This window comes from Triturus cristatus, chromosome 6 (genome assembly GCF_964204655.1).
Source record: "Triturus cristatus chromosome 6, aTriCri1.1, whole genome shotgun sequence".
NCBI classification, from domain to species: domain Eukaryota; kingdom Metazoa; phylum Chordata; class Amphibia; order Caudata; family Salamandridae; genus Triturus; species Triturus cristatus.
This window is the reverse complement of record NC_140589.1, coordinates 142,404,346-142,418,690: the sequence shown is the minus strand read 5'-3', so window position 1 is coordinate 142,418,690 and position 14,345 is coordinate 142,404,346. Positions and strand designations below refer to the sequence as shown.

General features: G+C 41.3%; 1 protein-coding gene across 1 annotated transcript in view; it reads left to right on the top strand.

The window, feature by feature from the left end:
- Nucleotides 1-14,345, top strand: part of RBKS (ribokinase) — a 451,979-nt gene that overhangs the window by 63,044 nt on the left and 374,590 nt on the right. The window contains exon 2 of the mRNA XM_085610358.1: nt 9,457-9,589. Within this exon, the coding sequence (XP_085466484.1) occupies nt 9,457-9,589 (133 nt within the window). The remainder of the gene's footprint in view (nt 1-9,456; nt 9,590-14,345) is intronic.

Below are 14,345 nucleotides of genomic sequence, written 5' to 3'. Positions count from 1 at the left end.
CCTATGATTTTGCATTCGCCAAGACACCGGGTATTCGTGTGCTCAATAAGTTATATTAACATTAATGTAAAGTACTCCGGTGTGCCCAGAATGCACACACTGCCAGTCCCCCCAGAGATTGGACTATGAGCAGCTTTCATTATATCCTTCAGATTCTCTGCTTGTTCCACCACTTCCTTGTGGATTTTATTCACTCTTAGACCTCCTTCTGCTCGTGCCTTTTCTCTCTCTAATGTACAACACTGTGAAGTGGGTACTTTTTCTCTCCTAAGACGTTCTCCCTTTTTGTTTGATGATCTTCGTATCTCATTCTATGCACCCCATGCAATCCCTCTTCATCCCTAATGCTAGGCGTCGCAGCCTTTCACCTTCATCTTAGGTTGTGTGGACTCTTGGACATCCTCTTGTCGTGTGCAGCGTATCAGTGCCCCGCCACCGCTCTTTCCTTTGTTTCCACTTTACGAATCCTTCAACATGAACAGAGCTGCAACCAAGTACCTCTTCTTTACGATCGCTGAGAGAGGTTCCACTTCCAGGGGTTTACTCTACGGGATTTGATGAAGTTCCTCCACATGTGGGCATACGCATAGTCTACAATAGTTTAAATAGTCGTGGAAACTTTGGTGTTTCCTTGGGTCGTTTATACCTCAGTTTCGGTGGAAGTCTTCTTCCTCACATCCTGACGATTCTGTTTTAGGTCAGCCCCATTCCAAACTGTTTGGTCCCTAGAATGGTACATGCGTTTTGCAACTGAAGAGTCTGATTCACCAACACAAGGGCATCCACCAAGGCTCTCGTCTGTGAGATACTCTTGTTCTCCCTTCTGTGCAATAGGTTATGTTAATAATACATTAACATATTGTTGAGGTGACCATGTACCTCAACAGTTTGTTAGTAGATCATTAGCATAACCTAATGCACAGCACCAAAGTGGAAAAAGAATACACCCTAGGGCATTATGCCATTAAAAGATGTAGCGGAACAGAGAGATTGGATCACTGTGGAAAAATAAAGTTGTCCAACCGCCTCCTAAGACTGCGATGTTCTGGATCAGGCAATAGTGGTAGGGAGTTCATCTGCTTGACTGAAAAGTATGAAGAGGCAGGAGCTAGAGCCAGCTCTAAGGTGAAGCGCTCCCTTCAGCTTCTCCAGGCTATATAAAAATTGGGCAGCCCCATGTGACGGGTTCAGCGGGCCGGTGAAAGAGGCAGGGATACTATCATCCGATTGGCCCCATCACTGCCTCCACAAGTGACTTGTAATTGCCCGCCAGACCCGGAGCACAAATAACCCACAACCGATTTTGGGCTTCCATGACCTCCTCAGTGATGAGTAGCTTGAGTCTTGTAGCATGTTTTGGTACACCATCTCACTAAGGGACACTCACATAGACACCTCCACCACGCGTTTCCTTCTGGTGTGATATCGCAAGCAGCCCTACCCCAAAAGCACATTTCCACACCTCCTGCCCAACCACTGTATTTGCGAACCCCATTCAATGTAAATTACTGCGCGTGTGACTGTTGCCAGCCACGTTGGCTCGCGTCTCTGTTGCTATGTAAAGTGTTCCTCGAGGCTAGACCAACACATTATAAAGTCTTACAGCACTGCCATCTGCTTACAAGTTGCTGTATCCCTCCGTGTTCTTTACCACATCCATATAGTCTTCACCTCTAATCACTTTAATGTCAATCAAAAGACACCATCCAATGCCTTTTCAGGTGTCAGGATTTTGATCGTCATTAGCTATTTCTTTCAGTGAGTGCCTGTATCTTTGTGAATCCTCTCTATAACAATATTAGCAAGCCAATGGCTGTTCATACTTAAAGCTCAAACATTTCTAAACTCTTGTTAAGGTTTTGTAATGGAAATCAGAATGCGGTAATTGCTGCTGCTGCGCCAATAAATGACAAGATAATTAGATTACTATGTGCCATTTTCTTTTGACTGAATACCTGCTTCAGAGAAAACTACTCTTCCAGATGTACATAAAATGCATGATGCAGATGGGTGTAAATAGATCCTTTTCGCAGTAAATGTGAGTCCATTAGAGTGGTTTTGCTGACAGGAGAACAAGACTTATCATTTCTGCAGCAGGAATTGTAACGTTTTTAATTCCAGAGCTACAATTACCTCTGATTACACAGTTCTGCCTATTGCCCCTCTTTTGTGTGTTGGCGCACATCCAGATTTAATAATAATAAGAAGAAGAACTTGGTGTTCTTAGCTCTGCTGAAGAGTTTGTTCCGACCTTCTAGCACAGTCCATTTTTCTAGCGGATTAATAATAATGGTGGTATTTATCTTAGAAAAGTGGATTATAAAAGTGTCTGGTATGATATCATGACACTGAGACTTAAGTAAGGGACAAGAACACCAAGGAGTCCTCTTCTGCCCTCTTCTGTCCTCTTCTGCCAAGATTTTACTCAGCCCATACCCGTTGCACAACAAAGTACAATTGCACTCACCATATGCACTTTGTGCTGCCTCCCCATCCCCCGTCTTTGTGGCGCCTTGAAGCAGCTTGCCTGCTGCATCCACTGGCCAACATGTCACGAGTAAAAACATTTATTTATGTCACTTAGCAATTGCCTCTTGGCCCCAGAAGAAGAACAGTATGCTTAGAAAATGTGGGGTGGTAAGCAAGGCAATTACTGGTTACCGGAAAGGCAGGAAAATTCATGACAAGTACCGACAGCATGAGAAGAACTGTTTGACCATGATAAGCATGAAGATAAGTTTTACAACTAGCAAGTGAATATCTAACTCTTGACTGCCTTTGAAAAGGCAGTGTTTCCTCTGCGTCTTCGAATAGGTGAGAGAGGGTGTTCTAGAGTCGAGATGCAAGGACAGAGAAGTCCTGGCCACCAGCTCCTGCCCTACTAAAGCGTAAATGCATACATATTTGAGGTATCTTGAGTGTTGGTCCTGAGGGAACTGGAGTGTTGAGAAGAGGTAAATGACCTCCATGCACCAAGAGCAGTGGCCAAACTTAAGGGTGAGAAAAGTCCCCAACTCTAAGGCGAATCCACGTGTCATCAGCATGGATATTAAAGGTGAAATCAAATGAATCAATTAATGAGTCAGTGGAAGAAGAAAAACATATGAAAAGAGTACCTACTGCACGCAGCACCACACAATCTCAAAAATACTACTGAGGTTATTTAATCGACCATAAGAAGATTTTTTTTTTTTTAACCAAAGAAGAACATAAGGTTTTAGCAACAGTGTTAACACCACCCTGAAGGTTGATAGCTAATAGCAAATCTGGTTTCATTATTATTTTGATCGCATTGAATTCCAATTCATTCTTCCTGTTCCATCCAATTGAAAGTGAACCAGTCATGGCCACACGTATCGATTTTATTATTAGCCACTCTTTGCTTGTCTTCTGTGGTCAGCTGGAACATACAGCCGGAGATCTCGAAGAAACCTTCATATTTCTTGACAAAGAAGTTCAAAATGATTGCATACTGTCCAGATCCCAGTGGATCCAGAATACATGTGTAGCGAGCATGCCACATTTGAGCTGTAGGAAAAGAATTTGATTAGCAATACTCTTAGCACCTCTCAGAAGACACCGAACTAGCTGTATTTACACAGATTTAATTATCACTAAATATTCTATGGCATCACTATCATAGTAGCATAGGAGCTTTCAGTACATCTAACAACAACATCTTTTCTTAATATTAATGATCAACTGTCTGTTCCCCTATCGGGACGCCAACTCACACTGCTCCCATAACAGATGCTGCGGTCACAGCCTACTTCTTGCGGCTTTACTTTGCCTTCTTTCTGAGCCTGTAATGTGAGCTTCTTAGAACAGCTGGCCACTTTGGACCCTTCAGATTGATTCTCCTTCCAATATGCGATTCCTTTGAATACGGTTTCAGTCTTTTCAAATTTGTGCTTATTAACCGGATCCATACATGGATCGCTGCTTCCCGTAAACTCCTACAGTCCTGATGAAGATCTATCCTTCAGCTAGTGTCGAAACACTGTTAACACACACGGCAACTAGAACCCATTCGAATTTAATCACACACTGACTTAAAATTGACTGTGTATGCACTGTAATTGATTGTTTAGTCATTTGATTTTGTTGCCATGCTGCTTTTACCCACTGTTCTGCTTTAACACCACAAGCACTGAGCGTGGTTTTAAAGCAGCAAATGGGAAAGGAACAGCCCATGCTAATAGCAGAAGCCGCTGAGAAATCTCAAATAATTAAAGCTACATGATAATCCTTGCTACTCAGTTCTTATATTTGCATTTTCTTGTTTATGGACCTGGTTGAGAATTTGACGGACGAGTCACAAGTACGATGGATATCCCGTCCGCCGTATTAAAAGTGCCATAGGAAATAATGTACTTGCAATAAGGCGAGCGAGGTATCCATCACATTTGTGACCTGTACGCCAACCTCTAAATCAGGCCCTAAGTCTGTTGTTTCATCTTTGTAGGCGATGAAATCAAGATTGATTCTACAAGAGATAGCTTCCAGCATTTTCATCAAACCAGAAATGTTCAAATGGGTCTATAATTTACAAGTTACATGTGATCCCACTTAGCTGTCTTTATGTATTTAAAGGGGCTAGCACTGCTTACTTCAGAGTATTTGAATATGGCTCAATTTGTAGGGATGCATTGGCCAACATAGATAAGTCTTTGGAAAGCGGTTCAATATGTCCGTCGCTAAGACCTGACTGTAACATATCCATCCGCCTTATATCACACAGTACATATTGGTTACTTTATGCATACTATCTATGAGTGGAACAAACTCATATTGCCGTAATTCAGTGGTTGGCAACACTGACGGCTTGGCTGTATTGTTAGAATACTCAAGTGGCACATTTAATTTCCGCTGAAAAGTTTCTCCTGAAGTGTCACTGAAGGCTTTGAGATACCGGTGTTAGCAGGAGTACTTGTTACATCTTTATACACTGGTTGGAATTCTAGTCCAGTTGACCAGGCCAGAGTAGATCCTCAGAAGCATAAGAAATTTGAGGACTGTGGTAGGACAATTGTAAATTGTGATTTTCATGTTGTGCATAACGCTACCCAAAAGGTGCAAAATTAAATAAATGTTGCTTTAGAAAAATATGGCCTTGCCAGGGGATTTTAGGATGTGTATTTCAAGAGGCTAGCAATCACTAATCACATTATTTCACTGTAGTTGTCCAAGGGGACATGGGTGACACAAGGGCTCTCTTTGAATGTACTCTTGAATGTGTTATGAGGAGTAGCAATAGCAAGGAATGCCACATTAATGAGAGGGTGGCTGAAAGAGATGCATAAACATGCAGGCCTTAAGAGGCATCCTTTCATAAAAAGAAATGCACTGCATGCATTCATAGTATTCACCCATCCTTCCTGGAGAGATGCTATTGAGTGCCCACCTACATCATAGCTAAATCAATTTGGTTATTCGGGCTGTCACCCCCCAATCTACAATGCATCAATTGTCTATTACTGTTCCACAGGTCCTCTCTACCTTATGTCTTCTCTTATGGTGAGATGTGTTAGCCTCAAATATTTCTCTCAAGTGTCTTAGTCACAAATCCAGCAACAAAATACACATGCTCTAAAACAGGAGTTGTATATGAGAATGTGAAGGCATCACTTTCACTTCTCAAATTCTGCTTTTTAAATCTACGTTTAACACATCTTTTTAGGGAATCATAACACTTAATAATAAGAAATACATCATATCCTCTTTTCCATCCGCTCTAAGTCCCTTTTTTAAGTTTTATCAGAAAGAAGAGTTGACATTTGCCATGCTTCCGGTGGCGTCCATTCTACTGGATAAGGTATTCTCTCAAAGTGGTCTTTCAATAAATTGTTAAGGGGCCTGAACCCGAGTTCAAGTGGTGAGTGCCTATAATGAGGGAGAGGGCTTTAATAAGGCTATTAGATTATTCCATCCAATAAAAGTAGAATGTTCTAAATTAAAAAAGAGAGAAACAGAAAGACAGGTAATGGAATGTTGGAGACAGAAGGCTTAACCCGGCCATTATTAGACCTGAGACAGTCCATTGTCTACAGTTACGTTCTCAACATTGTAGTCAGTAGCGGGCTCCACCGGCCTTTGAAGGTCTGCTCCAGCATTGAAGGCCCAAGCCAAAGGCGAGGACCTTTTAACAAGGAAGTCGGCCTTTAATGGCCGGTATAGCCCAGCTACGGCGGAATATAAAGCTATTAGAACATTCCGCTCCATAAGGGCAGAATGACCTAATTGAGAAGACAAAGGCAATGGAGACCGAGAAGGTTGACATCCCCTGTGGCTCCGAAGTCTCTGTTTCGCAGTGAATGTTCAACTGTTATCAGCCAAACACAGGGTCATGGCTGATAATTGTTGATCATGTGAAAGCAGACTGTCAGAAATCAACCCCTGGTTCTCCTCGCCTCAGATAAACTGCTTTTTGTAGTTCAGCCAAGCCAGCAAGACCCAGGAGCTGAGCAGCATTCACCCCTCCGTCCTTCGGAAGCCCCAGTGACATTGAGCTACAGGAGGAGGGCAGGGTTAAGGCTTCCTGGTTCCTGCTGCACAGCCTCTGCCTTTTGCTTTCTCCTGCCCAATCCATATATTTTGGCGTGGCTGGGGAAAGAGAAAGGCAGAGGACATTACGACAATGAAATGTTGAAAGCAGCGGGCCTATTCCAGGGTATATAGGACACTTGTGCCCCATTGTCTTCAACGGAGCTCCCAATATTCCTATGTTCTGATAAAATGTGAAATGAAGCTGAGGATGTCCCAGTGAATTTGTCCCAATGCCTCCACAGGGGACCTATTCACCTTCTTCCATTTTCTAATTAAGGCCTTAGGACAAGCAGTGGTGCACCATCTAGAACCTCAGCTCTTCCCCAGGTATTAAGCCCTGATTCATGAAGCATGTCTAGAGCATGAACTCTTGTTATAGTTTTTTTTATGTTGGTCCATCCAGTCAAAATGTTTATGGAAAAAAACCTTTATCATGGCAACAAGACATTCAATTCTTAACACAATAGTCAGTCCAGTGACCAGGGTATATCTTGGAACTTCAATTGAAGCTGGATAAAGCCTATTTTGGATCAATTACAAATAAATTCTGCATCCCTGCATCCCTCACTGTTATCTTATACTGCAGGGATAGTTTTACTTTCATACTGTGGAAAGCACTTACAGGCAGGGCCACTGGAATTATATGAGTATGTTATATTATGTTAGAGAGTATTTGTAGAGCGCGGCTGTCACTCCGAGGAGCATCATGGCGCTATAGTAAATTGAGTTGCGGGCAGAAAGATACTTGAGAACTGGAGTGAAAGGGGTTAAATGAGTTCTCTAGAGGTTTCTGCAATTATGAATGTGGCACACTTGTGACATCATCCATCAACTTCTTCATCATTTCTAAATGTTAGTTATTGGTGCAGTGGCATGCCTCTTGTGCTGCAGAGGCAGGTCACCTTTCATTTGCTGATTGCTGTATTTAGGTGTTAAACTGATAATAATCGTAGCCCATGCAGTGTTAACGTGTAAAACTGACAAAATAGTGTATTAATACTGCTGTAAAATGTGTTGGATTAAATTGAATAATTTGCCTTTTCCTGACCCATTATTGAATAAACTCTGGCACATAATTTGGACCTCCTTGGCTGCATGATTCCAGGGTCCCTGCTCATAGCGATCTGGGCCCACATTTTTGATAAAACCAAAGCAGGCCTGGCTTTTTCACAGTAATTGTACTTACTCTTCCCTTGGAAGATATTTGCAGGTATGAGTAGTCTTTCACTCACTTTATTCTCTCATTATGAAGAGACCACGTGCCTTTACACAACACTTTCCCAAAATGTGCCATTTATGTTTTAGTCAAATATGACTTTAAATGATTGTTTTTAAAGAAGGTATTTGCGAATTCTAGTTGTCTCCACCAACTGCTCTGTGTCGTGGAAATTAAGGCAGTGTTGTGTGCACGTAGCAGGCAGTTGTTACTCTAGTCTCACAGCCTTGGTGGGTTTAGGCCAGTAGTAACACCCCATATTTGAAGCATTGATTGGTTTGATGTAGGATGTAAATCACATCAGAGTAAAACCGCTCTATAGGCATGTAGGTCTAGGTGATGAGACCTATATTTTTTGGTTTGTTCTGTAAGTTAATTTCACAATTAAATACATAGGGCCTCGTTTGTACAGCCACACACACACACACACACACGTTTATTTTTGCAAAATGGTAAAACGTGAACGCAACCAGAAGGATGCTCCACCCTTTCTAAAAAGAATAGAAATAATCCTCTATTTTGACCCAACGTGTCTTTTTTCACACATTGAAGATTTTGTAAATATACTTATGCATGATACACACAATAGGTCCTATTCAGGGGGAAAAGTCAAAGTATGGGTAGAGATTTACATTTCTGCCTAGACATATTTTTATATTTTTTCCTGTTGAGAAACATTCCAAGTAGCACACCTGGAGAGGAGCTTCCCAGGTATACTCCAGGGAATGTCATGAGACATATCCCAGAGGCTCTTCTTGCTCATTGCATAATGCCTTTTTCTGTAGCTCCTTCTAAACCTGCTTGTGGGAGTTGACTCCTCAGCTCCTCTTTTTTGCGCCTCTTTTATAGATCTGCTCAAAACTTGCTGTCGCAAACCCAAATTGGATGAGAATTATTTTTGGAAAGTTTTGTGCATATTTGTCGAACTGCAGCAAAGTTTTTAGCACAACCAAAAAAACAAAATTTTAGTGGAAAGTCGTACCTAACCATAACTGCATAGGTGCATTATTATTTTCTTTGTCACAGTTCTTACTATATGTGGTGAAACTTTACTCAGACCTATCGATTGCCCAAAATCAAGTTAGCGTCTACTCTTAGCAATCATTTTATAAACATAGGCTCTGACCCCCACACCCATGCAACAGTCGCATACCCTTTCCTCTTCCTGCTGTTACCAAACTGAGAGTGCATTATAGAAGGCTATGCCCAGCAGGTGGGCAGGTAAACCATAGGGTAAACATCGTTTACCACGAATACTTTACCCCGCAGGGAATCACAATGCGGTCGTTACAACGACCGCGTTGTAACCATGCATGCCATTACTCCGCAAGTCGGAACAACGACTTGCAGAGGGGGCGGAAGGTGTTGGATTTAAAATCCAACACCTTCCCTACTGTTGCACATACTGGAGTTGGAATAGTAAATGATAGTATTCCAGCATCCAGCGCCCCCTCCACAAGTCTTTGTTATGACTTGCGGGGTAATGGTATGCGTGGTTACAACGCGGTCGTTGGAAGGACCGCGTTGTAATTCCCTGCGGGGATAAAGAATGCTTTAAAAAGAGGTATATTCAAACTATAGGTCTCTGATAAGGCTGACTTGGACTTTATGTAATGAATATTAACAGTAAGTAATCTCTTCTATATCTTTATTCTCAAAGCTTTTGCGTTTTGTTTCATTTTGTCTACTAACAGCCTTACTACGCGTCTGCCAAAAGCAGGGGAAACTATACACGGCCACAAGTTTTTTATTGGATTTGGAGGGAAGGGAGCAAACCAGTGTATCCAGGCAGCCAGACTAGGAGCAAAGACTGCCATGATTTGTAAGGTGAGTGTGTAACTTTACTATGAATACTAAACCATTTTTACCCACAATCCCAATGTTTTTGGTGTGAACTCTGACAGCTCTGTCTGGGATAGGATTGGTAAACCCATCCACACAGCATGGGTCATTGTTAGCAATATTAGTGACGTCAACTCTTCTACTGAATAGAAGGTTTTTTTTATCTTTGAAATGAGTCACAAAGAAAAAAATTATTTCTAATGTATTCTTTTGTGCGAGTAGTTTATTAGCTATACAAAGCATTGCATATTTAATAATAATGATTACCTTTGAATGCATATATTGTGTCGCTTCTTGAAACGCACTTCCATGTAAGCAATTGTTCTGCTTTTTAAACCATTTACCTCATCTTTGAAACAATAAGAACAAAATAACATATTTGAGTGCCACATTTAATTCCAGAGTCGTCAAGAATTCATCATTATTTCTTCGAACGTATACAACTCAAGAATTATGTAGAAAAACATACACTTGAGTAAGCATACGAAAAATGTTCACAGACTTAGCCAATTTCTTACATTTAGAATTCATTTTTTTTTTTAAACCACTGCGAAAAAGCAGGTAAAACACCTACATTTTGTTACATTTGTTCCTTCAGGTTTGTTTTATTACTTCGCCCAATTTCGAGCTTGTGCACGTGTGTACAATCATCTAAAAAACGAGTTCCCTAATGTTAAATATTTGAAGTCAATCGTATTTACCAATGACTGCTAGTACCAATGTATGACAGGGTGACATTTCTTTATCTCTTTACTTATTTTGAGCGTTTCATATAGTGTGTACATAGACCGAGGGTATCCGAGGGCTGTACGGTATATAATTTATAACACCAACAGGAGAGGGAGGGATAATCACTCTTATTCCCCCTAATGTATAAGTTCAGTAACAACAAAAGAGTGAGTAGAGAAGGCGAGTCAGCACGAGGAATACCTCTTATTTTAAAGAACCCTCACTCACCAACCTAGTTGGTGACATGCTTCATCATCGGGTTCCCACCAGAGAGGCCGAGTGCCCCCCTGGTGTGCTACGGCACCTGAATTACAGCCAAGCAGGTATTAGTGATGTAGTGTCAGTGCAGCAGTGAAATAGTGCAAGTTACAAGATGCCGTGGTTTAATCCCAAAGTAATTTTAATGGTGGAAAACCAGGTATCATGGTAGCGCTCGCTAAGGCGCACCCTAAGCTGTGGAGGGATGCAAATGGTAAAACTCACGGTTTTACCACAAGGGCCTTCTGGAGTTCCAAAAAGCCAACGGATGGTGAAGTGTCAACTGACTTCACGTCTAGTAGAATTTCCAAAGCGCGCTCACCCGCACACGACCTATTGGTGCCAATCCTTGGACCCGGATGTTGGTCTGGGTCGAAGGATTGGCACCGATAGGTCGTGTGCGGGTGAGCGCGCTTTGGAAATTCTACTAGCGGCTCAAGCCCCCACCTGGACCCATGACTGTAAACATATGTATGCAAATGTATATGTTGAAGCCACATGCCATTTCAACACTTGCATCTTACGCAAGAAGGAGATCTAGTAACCTCTTGACGTACTGCAACTTCTTTCAAGAATTTCTAGGCTTTGGCATTTGGCTCATGAGGGACTTCTAGTAATGACTTGAGGTAATTCCCAATTAGTAAAGGTGTGAGACAAGGCTGTGTGCTTGCCCCTTTCCTTTTTACTTTATATATTAATGGCATTGGCCAAATTATAACTGATCAATGCCAGGATCTCCCTTTTATTAATAAGCATCCAGTTCCCGCATTACTATACGCAGATGATGCGGTTTTAATGGCCCACACCCAACTAGGTTTGCAGAGAGTTTTAACTAGTTTTACTTTGTTTCTGTAATCTAGGGGCCTGAAAGTGAACACATCCAAAACTTACATAATGAAATGTGGCAAGAATAGTGCCAAATGTTGCGATATTTGTATCGATAACACTAAAGTGGAATGCACCAATAGCTTTCCATATTTGTTCCCCTGCAGTGTTGGCCAGGAAATTGCTGTTCTCTAGAGCTACCGGTGCTCTGGTCAACTCTGCTAGAAGATGAGGCAGTAGACCAGTGCCAGAATTAGTACAAATGTACAAAGCCAAGTGCCTTTCTACAGCCATGTATGGAGCAGGCATTTGGGGCCACACAGCCGCTCAGCCGCTACAATTGATTGAGAATGCATTCACAAGATATCTACTGACTGTTCCTAATAGCACTGCCAATTTTATTTGTCACTCAGAGCTTGGTATGCCATATATTTCAGACCAATTTTGCTATGGCATAAGATATGGGCGTCCACACACTAGTTTTAACTGTGATGTTGTTAATGACTGCTTAAAGCTGTATAGGGTTTCTTCTATTTCCTGGCTGAATTACATTAGAAAATTCATGAGCGGCATTGGACACTGAATATTTTGACAAGCCAGATAGTATCATAGCAATTTTGAGAAAGACACTAAAAATAGACTGTTTAGCTCATTTACAATCAATTAGATTTTCTCAAGAGACTGTTAAACTGTCAGTTCTGTATAATCAGTTGTTGTTATCATGTCACGGTATTCAGCCCTATCTAGTCTGTGTACCTGGGAGTTACAATAGAATGTTGTTGACTCGTTTTCGTGTGGGGTCTTTTTATAGACTTACAAGTTTCCCAGTTACAAATGATTGGTCCAAGAATCTGGGTGCCTGTCCATGTGATGACATATCACAACAATCTACGTTGCACATTATTTTATTCTGTACGTTTTATTCTCTCCCAAGAAAAAGATTTATGGTTCTTATTCTAAAAACCTTGGGCTTGAGACAATGTCGTACAGCGCTTTTGGCCCTACAAGTTTTAGAAGATTAAATGTTTACGCCTTTCATTGTTACTTATCTGAAATGTGTTATTAACTCTAGGAAAACAATGTGGAATTTGAGTCCTGGTTCTTAATAATGATTGCAAGTTTTTTAATCTAATCACCATCTAGGTCTATTTGTCTGCAAAACGTTTTTAAATGTCTGTTAAAATTGTGCTTTTATGGTTTGCATTTTAAATTGAATAAAGCTATTTTTGATTGATTGATTGACTTGAGGTACTGCAAGTCTGTGGAGAATTTATTTGGATCTGACTCATGAGGCTCAGCTTGTAAACAATTGAAGAACTGTAGCTTTGTAAAAGGATTTTAAGGATTTTGTATCTGACTCAAGAGGTACCTTCGTTAACGACTACTTGAGGAACTGCAGGTTAGTGAATACTTGCCAGTCTCAAAATAAATAAATAAATATATAGATATATGTATACATAAATATATATATCTATATGTATATATTCACTGAAAAACAACATTTAAAGTGATGTTATAGTTAAGTATGGTAATAATATCTTACTTTCCATTAAAAAAAACCTTAGAAAAGTGGTGGTGGTTGGAACTCTGGGTAGTTCTTAGGTTTAGGTGGAAAGTAGCTCCAGTATAGAGCACTCTCAACACCAGCGACACTCTAAATTTCCTCACCTTAAATGTCTGCTTTTCTATCAAAGTCTTTAAGCATTGGATTAGCACAATGCCATCCATGCCGATAGAAAGGGACAAAGTCTTTTACCATTTCTACAGCAAAGTCTTTAAGCATTGGATTAGCACCACGCTATAAATGCCGAGCTGTTAAAATGGCCAAAGCCTTTTACCACTCCAGGCACAGTATTACAGCTTTGAATTGGTAAAATACCACCCAAGCCAACCTCAAATGAGTAAAAGCAACCCCTGCCATGTATTTCGCGAATCTTCTTGTAATCGCCCACTATTATTACAGTGTGGGTCAAAAGTGTCTTGCTTCACAGTGTTGTAAGAGGCTGTAGAGAAACGCTCTTCCACAATCCCCTGTTATAATGTGAGGCCTAAGCATAGAAAATAATTATATGTCAATTGCGTAGTGATTCTAACTGCAAACTTACACTAACTCAAACCTCTCTTCTCAGTGAGGTATTCGAAAACAATAATGATCAATTTAAGCAACCAGCATTACACTCGTTATGCCTGGGATAGTTATATACCCCCATAGGTGCGATATGCCACAGAATACGACAAGGACAATACATATGACAAACAAACAAAAGCGTCTGAAGATAGACACGCACTAGAGGTATCTGTGCCTTGCGATACCAAAGTACTGTGCGAACTCTCGAGTTCAAAGTCTTTCTTTCAAATACAAATAGTATAGCCCAACACTCCCCTCCTCATAAACCCACGTAACGTGAATTCGCCAACAAAGGGAATATTGCGATAGCGAGTTAATGCGGCTTGCCCGGTTAGAACCTCCTCGGGGGCCCGGATGACTCAGAAATGCCACAAATAGTCAGAGATTGATCTATATATAAAAGGGAGAGCACCGGTATCCCTACCACCTACATGAGACTTCAAAAGTGTGTCTCTCCAACGGGGAGGAACACTGCGCTAAAGAAACAAGCGTTGAAAGTTATAGCACAATCTTACTGTTTTGGCAGAGCCAAATCAAGAATCCAATGTAGGAATTGGTAGTGTCAATGCACCCTTACCAGACCCCCGAGTTTCCAACATGAACATCAGTTATGCTCGCGGCAGTGCTGCGGGGAAGCGGATTTGCTTTTGAACGTTTCTGCTCTCTCTGACGGCAAAGTGCTTTTGCAAAGGCTCACGGGATTTGTAGTCCGTCGTATCTCGGGGAACGTTTCTTCCAAGGAGTGCCGAAGAGAGTTCATCCTTAGCACGCGGAGAAAGAGGTAAGATAGGGTTCATAAAA